We start from the raw sequence: 10,545 nt of genomic DNA on the forward strand, positions 1-10,545 counted from the left end.
TAATTTTTATAATTGCCTTGGGTTACTTTTCAGGAATACCTTAGTATCTTGAAAATTAAACCATGCAAATAGATGACCCATTATTTTTTCATTTAAAAAGAGCCTCTACTTTTTTTTCCAATTACAGTTCACATTCAATATTATATTAGTTTCAAGCGTACAGCATAGTGCTTGGATCTCTAAATACCTCACGAGGTGGCCTCCCTGGTGGTCTAACGCCCACCCGGCACCACACATGGGTGTTACAATATTACTGACTGTATTCCCGACGCTGGACTTTGCACCCCCTCCTAAACTATTTTTTTAAGAATAAGTAAAATTTAAATTAACAAATTCAATGTCATGCTAAAGAATATGTTTTAAATTCACATACACACTCATGAAATCAAAATTTCTTTGTCCAAACACTGTCAAGCATTTCCATATGTAAATATACATATAAATATGTATGTGTGTGTGTGTGTGTATCTGTCCTAATGCAAATAACTTTAAACTTCTTAGCCTTCTTTCCTAAGAAGAAATCAATCTCACACTCATCTGGTACACAGAATAATTCATTAGATGTCTCAAGCAGCAAATATCCCTCTTTTGGGGGGAAATAATGTAACTTTAGTACAATTTTTTTTTAAAGTGGTAGTAATAGCCAAAGAGAACTATTCCCCCCTCAAGGGCAACATTAAAGTTACATTTTGTGTAAACTCAAGTATACTGCTAAAAGTTAATATGGTGGCCCTGGCTGGTGTTGCTCCGTTGGTTGGGAGTTGTCCTGTAAAGTGAAAGATCACCAGTTCAATTCCCAGTCAGGGCACATGCCTGGGCTGCGGGTTCGGTCCCCAGTCGGGGTGCACACAGGAGGCAACTGATCAATGTTTCTCTCTCACATTGGCCTTTCTTTCCCTTTCTCCCTCCCTTCCCCTCTCTCTAGAATCAATAAAAGAAAAAAATTAATGAATAAAAATTAGTATAGTGTTTTTCAGTGCATTATATATGTGTATATATATTAGAAAGAGATAAACATGCATGCTCTCCTAAAATCCAGAGTTCCTTTCCAAAGCAATGATTTCCAGGCGTTTACCTACTATTGGGTTGTTTTACTTTATTGTTAACATGTCAACAGAATTTTAAATCCGAGGGCAAAGACTTTACTGTGAAAACCTGATGTTGGGGACGGTGAGCGGCTCGTTTTTCAGGAGCCCTGCTCGGGGTGGGAGGATTCTGCAGTCTGTTCCCAGGGAACGGGGTTTTTCCCTTTAATCCTCCCCGTGACTACACTAACTTGCATTCCCCATCGCCTCATCCAACAGCCTCGAAGCACTTCACAAACCCGCGTTCATCTTTGCGGTGAAGAGGAGGCAAGCGTCAGCGCAGGGTGTGCAGGTCGGCAAAGCGAGGAACGCAGATGCGCGGACTCGCCCAGCTCCAGTGAACGGCAGATTGGGCAAGCAGGGCAGCCAGGCAGAGACCTGCCCAGCGGCCTCCCTCACGTGGGAGCACCCACACCATCCCTCCCAACAGCCTGCTGGGTGTTGCATGCACTCAGGAACCCGCTCTCGGTTTTGGTTATGTAAATGGAAGTACAAAGGGAGTCGCTTCTTGTGAAGGTGCCAGGTATTCTTTTGCCAAAGAGAGGAGGGAACGCGGTTAGTTTCGTGTTCCCCAAGACCCAAAACTTGCACAGCCCTGCGTGGGACGGCCGGGGCACCTCCAAAACGTCAATATCGTCCTTGTTCTTTCTCAACTGAGTTAAAGCAACTTTTCACCCAGGCCCACTTTTGGGGGACACACAATCAGAAACTTGATACTACTCTTACTATTGAACACCTTTACACATTCATTTCTTCCAATTAGAAAACAGGAACTTTGGGTTTGAAAGAACGGGGGGCTCACTAGACACGGCATGGAACACCTGCCGGGATGTAAGTAAGCTTCACTCATAACCGCTTCTGCCGCACTTGGTGCTGAGTCAGTCATTGATTCTCAGTGACTCTCGGTGTGAGCAACCTCGAATGTTTCAGAAAGCAAAACCTACATCAGTGACGGGATATGTGAGTGATGGGGGAAAAAAGGGATTGCAAGCCACTCATAAGGAAGATGCCATTTTTACACTACTTTTGTTTGGTGTCAGAAAGAAAAAAACTGTGTTTAAATTCCAGCCCTAGCTCCCATTGTTCTGGTGAGTCTGGTAAGTATCTTCACGACGGAGACTCATCAGTAAGGTGATTAACTCACAGGGTACTTGTTAGGTTAGGAAATGATGCATTACATTTCTGAATAAAGCCCTGACCAGTGTGGCTCAGTCGGTTGGGCGTGGGGCGAGTCCTGCAAGGTGAAAGGTCACTGGCTCGATTGCTAGTCGGGGCACATGCCTGGGTTGTGAGTTCTGGGGGTGCATGCAAGAGGCAACCAATCAATATTTCTCTCTCCCTCTATTTCCCCTTCCCTTACCCTCCCTCTAAAAATAAACAAATAGAATCTAAAAAAATAATTAATTAATATAAAGTCCCAATAAAAGATGCCTCAGGTGCTTAACAAGGTGCTCTCTTCCGCTTTCATACAGTAAGGAATGAGGGACGCGCTGGCTGGTGTGGCTCAGTGGATTGAGTGCCGGCCTGCGAACCATAAAGGCTGCTGGTTCGGCTCCCAGTCAGGGCACACGCCTGGGTTGTGGGCCAGGTCCTGGTGGAGGGCACGTGAGAGGCAACTCAAACGCACGGATGTTTCTCTCCCTCTCTTCTCCCTTCCTTCCCTTCTCTCTAAAAATAAATAAAATCTCTTCCAAAAAGAGAACAGGGGAGAATTTGGGTCCTCCGCCTGATTCCTCGGGAGAGCGGGGTAGCCGAGGAGCATCACGACGTGCAGTGGAGAGGACCGAGGCACACAGGGGAGGCCAGAGGCCGCGGTATCCACGACCCAAAAGCTGGGTGAGGAGTGCACAGGGGCTCATCACATTCTTTTCTTCAAGTACACTGGGAAATTTTCTGTAACTAGAGAGTTGAAACAACAATAATTTTTGAAGGCAGCAACTGGAACAAGATGAGGAGGTGGGCTCTCGAGTCCCAAAGACCTGGGATTCAATCTCTCCTTTCTACTCCGTGAACTTGGGCAAGTTACTTTACCTCTTGAGCTTCAACTTACTTTTGTGAAAGGGACTAATGTGGAGCGTGTAGGAACGTGCCGTTCAAATCCTCTTTCCAGAAAGGGCTCGCTGCTCACATGCAAGGAGTGTGGTTAGCAGACAGCCTCCTTTAGAGCCTACGTCGGCTTTTGAGCCCAGGTCACGGTCTTCTCATAGCAACCCCCAACCAATGACTGAGCAAGATGGTAGCCAAAGTGACACTGTCCTTGGCCCATGAATGAGCAAGACAGTGGAACAAGGGCCTGGCCCGTTTCTGTCCAATGTGAGACTCCGTGAACGGGTGATCTTTGCTCTGGAGCTCCCTTCTGGCCCGGTAGAGACATTGTCAGGTGGCGTGGTGGCCCGATGGTGCTCTCTGCCTAGTGTCACTTGCTCCCTTTTCCGTTCACAGGTGTTACTTCCCAACAAAACTTAGAGCTCCTAACTCCATCTTAGAATTTTCTTCTCTGAGGCTGCCACTGAATGGCTCCTACCTCACTGGATTCTTGTGAAGAAGAAATAAGACGGTGGGTGGAAAAGCTCCGCACAGCACCTGGGACACGATAAGCTCTAGACACTTAGCGAAGTCGATGACAGTTATTTAACAGTGTTGACGGCCATAGGGGATGGTGCATGTGAAAATATCGAAAGAACCATAGAGTTTATGTAATTATAAGCTATTCTTATTTTTATAACCCATAGAGTGGAGAAGTACAAGGTAGAGAGGAAACCGCAGTTGCTAAAGTATATACACTAAAATCCCAGACATTAGTCTAAGAATTAATCATTATTTTTTAAAAACCTAATTCTAATTACTAGAATGGTATGGTCTAAATTTAAAAACAACACAATATAGCTAATATGATATCATAATTTCAATGTTAACAGGTACTCTAACTTTTGCAACAACAAATTGAAAGTTTCATCTCTTTTCTGTTGTTGGTGGTGGTGGTTTGAATCCATTTGTAGCATTAAACAATTGAGGCTGTTCAGTATTACATAAATTTAACACAGAATTACAGAATTTACAAACCAGATAAGGTTTACAAGCTACAAGTTGGTCCCAATGGGAAGACTATGATCAATCAATATTAAAAACTTGCATACTCTCAGTTAACTGTCTAATATACATATTTGGCCCTTTATGATTTTTAAAAGCTTTAAACTATTGAACCATTCGGTTCAAGCTAGTATAAGTATACATTACTAAAACAGGAAACAAATATTTCGTTACAAACACTAATTCCAGAAGATTTCACACCCACATCCTAAAGTCTAATTAGGTTAATTTCCCAGGGCATTCAAGTATTCTCGGTAGCTTGCAATTTTTAAGTGTCAAAATAAAGCCTTATTTTAAAGTGTGGGTGGTGTTGATGAAACATGTATGAGTAATACTTGCAGGAAACACAATATTAGCTTTAGCTGGGGGGGGGGGCCTACCCGACAGGCCCTTCGAAGAAGCGCTCTCCCTGTCGCACAAATGTGAAGCAGAACTTCCAACATGTCACCCGGTGAGCACGAACACTCACAAAACCGCCTTATGGCGCTTGAAATGCAGCTTTGCTACCAAAAATGCGATTTAAATAAACGTTCAGGACTAGATCTAATGCACAAAGTGAAGGCAACAGGCTGATATGTAAATACCAACCACAAAACCTCCAGACCTCCCAGTTATGTTTAATATTCACCAGCAGGAAAAGACTGTGCAAAGCTTGTTCCAATGGAGGGGAAGGGATGACAGCATGGAACTTGGTTTGATCTACGCTTGATTTAACCTATCTTCTGAGGCGGCTCCTCTCGGTGCCCCACAGTTCCAGACGTGATGTCTCCCCTGCCGTTCTCGCTAGGTTGACCCCCAAACACATCTCTGAAGGGTTAATCAGAGAGAGCAGCAGAGAGCTAAGAACCGCTCTCCATTTAGTATTCTGCCGTAAGAGGAGGAAATAAGACAATTCTCCAAAACCTGGAACTATTTATAGTCCATTACTTCAAGATGAAAGAATCAGTTTGAAGTTTTAACACACTATCAAATGTTCTAATATAAACACACACATACCTATCAGGCACAAGCAGCACGAACAACAGAAAAGAAATGAAATCTTCCAGCCCTATTCTAGAGGTGGGAAAGGTACCCAGGCTGCGAATATTCACGGGCAAGGAGTCGACGGGAAAAATCTCTGTACCTTCCACCCAATCTGCCGTGAAACTAAAAACACTCTGAAAAATAAAGTCTATTAAAGAGAGAGGTGCCTAGAATGACAACAAATGAAAAAAAATTTAAATTAAATTTTAAAAAAGAATGGTAAATAGTGCTTACAACCACCAAAGTGCAGAAAGGTATTAAAATTATTCTCCCATTACATTAAAAAAGCAAATGTTAAAACAAAAGGGGGAAGAAGGATTCATTCATTTATTCGATAAATATTTATCAGACTCCTACTACATGAGTCAGGCATTGTTTGCAGGGCAGTGGGAGGTAACTCTTCCACTGCCGCTCTGGGGCGCATCCCACAGCCGGTCAGCACAGCACAGTGCTGAGTGCACACTGTATGCCTGGCGTTGTCCTCACAGCACAGGTTTAAAAACCGCCTGTGTACAGTCGACACAGGGGGTTTTTCACTAAGTTAACCAATCTGTCTTGTTCGAGTCTCTCTGGTCACTTTTTTTCTTTTCATTGATTCCAGAGAGAGGGGAGGGGAGGGAGAAAGAGAGGGAGAGAAACATCGCTGTGTTTGAGTTGCCTCTCACATGCCCCCAACTGGGGACTAAACCTGCAATCAGGGCATGTGCCCTGACAGAGACTCGAACCATCGACCTTTCCGTCTGCAGGATGTCGCCCCACCAACTGGGCCATTCTGGCCAAGGCGCTCTGTTCATTTTCTTGCTTTTAGCATTTTGGGCTCCTCTGTTTCTTATTAGCACCAAGATAAATAAATAAAGATGGCGACGAGGACACCTGGAAACAAAAGCAGCTTCTGTCACCCAGTAATTTGCTACCTGTAGAGATCAGAATAGTTATGAGGAAAGCTAAAATTTCGAGTGGATTTATTCTCACTTCACAGTAATGATCAAGCTAATAAAAAGCTGAACTGATACTTCCATAACTTGCCACTTCTTTCTAATAAGTAGGTAAGAAAGAAAACAAAACTTCAGATGTAAGAAACTCTTGCTTTGCATTTCTCAATGACCAGTCACAACTTCAGTAACTCAGTGAGACCTAATTTACCGAGTTATCTTTACTTTTTAAACAAACTCTTGAGTAAATTCATTTGGTTCTTCTTACAAACAAACGCAAATCTCTCTTTTGACTCTGATGTTGTAGGCTAGAGTTAAGGCCTATTTTGTATGTCTTCACCAAAACAAGTCAGTATCCTTCAATGTATACAGTGTAACTTAGATTCAGATGGGTGTCTTGCATGTAGTAGCTGCTCAGTAAAAATTCTAAAACTTTGATTAAACAGCAAGGTTATGAATAGTTGTACAGAAACAATTTTATTGTAACCCAATCCCTTTAAAACAGCCATTTACGCTTTGGCCTGATACCAAATAGAAAACCCCAGTTTAAATACAAACTAAGCCAATATGCCCTGGCAGGTGTAGTTCAGTGGACTGAGCACTGGCCTTGTGAACCAAAGGGTCGCTAGTTTGATTCCCAGTCAGGGCACATGCCTGGACTGCGGACCAGGTGCCCAGTAGGGGGCGTGCAATAAGCAACCACACACTGATGTTTCTCTCCCTCCCTCCCTTCCCCTCTCTGTGAAAATAAATAAATAAAAATCTTTAAATACAAGCTAAGCCAATAAAGTCATCACAAAGTATGGGTTTTGAGTCCATTTTTATAGTTGTATGATAACTTCCTGGCATTTCTAAAAATTTCTAGACCATGAAAGTTTACTCCTATATAAGTGTTAAAAGAGAGAGAGAGAAAGGTTTTACTCCCTCTACAAAGCAGGATGTGGCTAGAGAGTAAGCCTTTCATGTAAAGTGCACATTAGAAACCTGTAGTTTTTAAAAGCCCATATGATAGGTGATTTCAGAGAGCTTATGGGACCAAAAGCAGACCTAAGACTAAAGTTCTCCATAGGATGTAATAGACAGTCAATAGTGTTGTGTCTTCCTGAGGAGATGTAAGATTTTTTTTAAGTCTATATGGACTTCGAGAAAAGTCCTAAAATGTGTGGACACCGGAAGCTGTTTGTGAAGGTCTATGAAAGCTGCAACCACCTGGTACAAATCACTCAGGGCACCCAAACCGTAGCTCCATCTCTCTGCATCTAGAAGCGCAACTCGGCCAAGTTATGCTTGAGCGCCCCATCATTATCTCATTACACATGCGCGCGATCCCAAAGCCACCATTCATGGAAAACCCTCAATCACTGCCCTGCGCTGGGCTGCCCAGCACCGCCCAGCACCGCCCAGCACACCGCACATCGCAGAACTGGAGTTTATTTTTCAGAACCCTTCATGAGCCCCCTTTTTAAAAAAATTTCAAATACTAAAATAGGGCACCTGAAAATAGACATTTTGTTGCCTTCATACTTCTTCGTATTTCATCTTAAAACTCAGATTTTGCACTTCTCTTATTAGTGCAAATAAATGTGTTCTTCCTTTCCCTCCATTAAACTCTAAGCCACTCCAGGGCAAAAGCCAATACTCCAACGAACATCTTTAAGAAAAAACAACAACAACTCTTCCCTGACATATACTTGCATATACACATGGCTAACTCACTCTTCCTCATAAACTTACCAAGCGAAAAAATATTTCAAGCACTTCACAAACCTTCCTCCTCAAAAATCTTTTCCAGTTAGTTTTATTGTAGAAAAATGCAAGCACAAGCAATCGAAAGAACAGCGTCATGCGCCCTCCTGTCCCCGTCACCCAGCTTCAACAATGGCCCAGTCACTCATGACTGCTTCTCTTTTTTAATAATTTGTTTGGTCCTTTTTTAGGGAGAGAGGGAGAGAGGAAGGGAGGGGGGGGGAGAAACATCGATCGGTTGCCTCTCGCGCGCCCCCTACCGGACCAAACCTGCAACCTGCGCGCATGCCCCGACCAGGGATCCAGCAGATGGCGATTTGCTCGCGGGGAGGGACGCCCAACCAACTGAGCCACACCGGGCAGGGCAGGACTGCCTTTCCTCCATCGCCGGCCCACCCACCCCACCCCGGATTCTTCTGAAGCAAATCCAAGACTTCATATCATTCGCATATGCTCCGGTTTCCATTTACCTTCAACAGCTCCTTCCCACCCCTCCACCACACCCCCACCCCGCCCCAAAGTGCACAGAATAAAGCAGGCAGTTGGGCCTGGTTTATCATTTCCCTTCTCACGGCCACTCCCCACCCTGGATCACCTTCTATAACATTCGCCAACATTGCAGGGGGTGGAATACCCCCCGTGTTCGGTCTCTTTAACCACAGCCTATTCCACTTAGAAATATACTGGACTTTCCCCCAGAACCCCTTTTTCTTGTTTAAACAAGTGGGAAAAAATTGTGCCAAAATGTCTATTATTTTGATTAAAATTACTTCTGATTTGTTCCCCCTCCCCCAGATCAGCTGCAAAGAGCCAAAGGGAGTGGAGCAGGGATAGAAGAGGAAAGAAATACATTTAAAACGGTAGATTCTGCCTAATTAGGGGTGAGCCAATAGTTTAAACTATCTGTTATTGTATTTTAAAGATGAATATTTGTAAACAGCAGCCAAAAATCTTGGGTTCCTTTAGACGGAGGATGTTTATTAAATGGATTATCTTAATTTAAAGGGGCCATTGCCTTCGGGATTTTGGTTAATAACAGTAGGTGCTTCTGAGTCTAAGAAATGGTTATGTAAGAACAATTAAAGCCAAAAATAATAATAATGATTAAGGGAGGATGCGCTCTGTTTCTATAAGTCTACCCTTGTTTTATTTCGAGGTGAGCCTTCCCGGCCTCAGCTCAGACGGCACCCGCCACCCCACACTCGCCGCTCCGCACCCTTTCCGAGTGGGGTTCCGAAGACAGGAACCTTCGAGTTCATCACGGGAAATGCCCGTCTCGAGGACGGTTTGGTGCCACCACTGAGATTTCGTCCACTCCTCCCGCGGACACTGCGCTGCCCATCCCTTGCCCAGTGACCACCCCAGGAACCCAGAGGAAGGCAGGGACACGGGCTCCATCCCCCCCCACCCCCCCAGCCTGCGCTCCCGCTCCCGGGCGGCCTGTGCGCGGCCCGGGCACTCCCTGTTCACCCAGGTTTGGGGCGCAGGCTGGTTTCCCCACCGCACCCCCAGGGGAAGGATCCCGGTGGGGCGCCCCTCGCCGCCAGCCCTCCCCGTTTTCAGCTGTTTCCCCCGAGCAGTTGAAGAATTATCACCCCGCGAATGCCCCTTCCTGAAGGTGATCCCCCCCGAACTTTCCCCTCCAGGCCAAACGCCGCAGTCCCCACATCAAGTCCCCACCGAGAGCTCCGCAAGTGCGCCCCAAACCGCCACAGGTCAGAAAGTCCTCGCCTCTAGAGGGAAGTCGCCACTTCCCGACCCCGCACCCCAGAACCCGAGGTGTGGGGCCCGGCCCCGCCCCCGGCAGCAGAGCCCGCTCGGCCGGCACCTCCGCGCACGGAGAGCAGCCCCCGGAACTCGGGACTGCGCGCCCTGATAAATAACGCAGTCCCCGAAAGCCGAGGCTTCCACGCCCCCATGGAAGCCAGTTCGCGGCATCGGCCACTCGCCCCGAGGGATTAAGGTTCTTCCCTGCAAACACCGATGGCCTCCGGCCGCCTGGGGGACCCAGACCCGCGCCCCCTGCTCAGGCCGCCGGGGGGACCCACACCCGCTCCCCTCGCCTCGCCTCGGAAGGAAGAATCTGGCTCGCACCTCCTGCTGGGGCCAAGGCCCACGAGGGGCACCGGACCCGCGCCTCCCTCAGGCCGCGGGGACCCTGACCCACTCGCCACCGCCTCCACCCCAGCAGCCCGGCCCGCGTCCCCTGCCCAGGCGCGCCAGGCACCTTCCCCCGCAGCCCCGCGGGCCCAGCCCCTCACTTACCCAGAGCTCCGTACCCCAGCTCATGGTGCAGGGGGCGGGAAGGGGCGCGCCGCGCGGCGGGCGCGGCTCTCCGGTCCCCCTCCCTGGCGATCCTTTCGCCCCTCGAGATCCCCGCGATCGAGGAAAGCCCAGGCCCGCGCTGCCGCCGCCTCCTCCGGCCTGCTGCTGCTCGCCTAGGGTCTCTTCGGGCGGCTCCTCCTCCCGGTCGCTCTTCAGCAAAATGGCCCGAGGAAGCAGCAGCCCGGCAGCCGCAGCGCCCGCCAGCCCGCCCCACACTCGCAGAGCGAGGGGAGGGAGCGGGGAGGGCGGGGCGGGGCGGGGCCGCACGCCGGGGGGGCGGGGCCAGCTGACAGCTCGCGCACGCGCCCCGGCCCACCCTCCCCCAGGTGCCCTCCGCCCAGCGG

At 47.6% G+C, this 10,545-nt stretch overlaps 1 protein-coding gene across 19 annotated transcripts in view; it reads right to left on the reverse strand.

The window, feature by feature from the left end:
• Positions 1-10,411, reverse strand: part of FNBP1 (formin binding protein 1) — a 114,111-nt gene extending 103,700 nt beyond the window's left edge. For all 19 annotated transcript variants that reach the window (XM_024562053.3, XM_045196682.2, XM_024562045.3 and 16 more), the window contains exon 1: positions 10,142-10,411. In XM_024562053.3, the coding sequence (XP_024417821.3) occupies positions 10,142-10,165 (24 nt within the window). In that variant the 5' untranslated portion in view covers positions 10,166-10,411. The remainder of the gene's footprint in view (positions 1-10,141) is intronic.
• Positions 10,412-10,545: the final 134 nt, after the last annotated feature.

The sequence above is a fragment of the Desmodus rotundus genome, unplaced genomic scaffold (assembly GCF_022682495.2).
Source record: "Desmodus rotundus isolate HL8 unplaced genomic scaffold, HLdesRot8A.1 manual_scaffold_161, whole genome shotgun sequence".
Taxonomy (NCBI): Eukaryota; Metazoa; Chordata; class Mammalia; order Chiroptera; family Phyllostomidae; genus Desmodus; species Desmodus rotundus.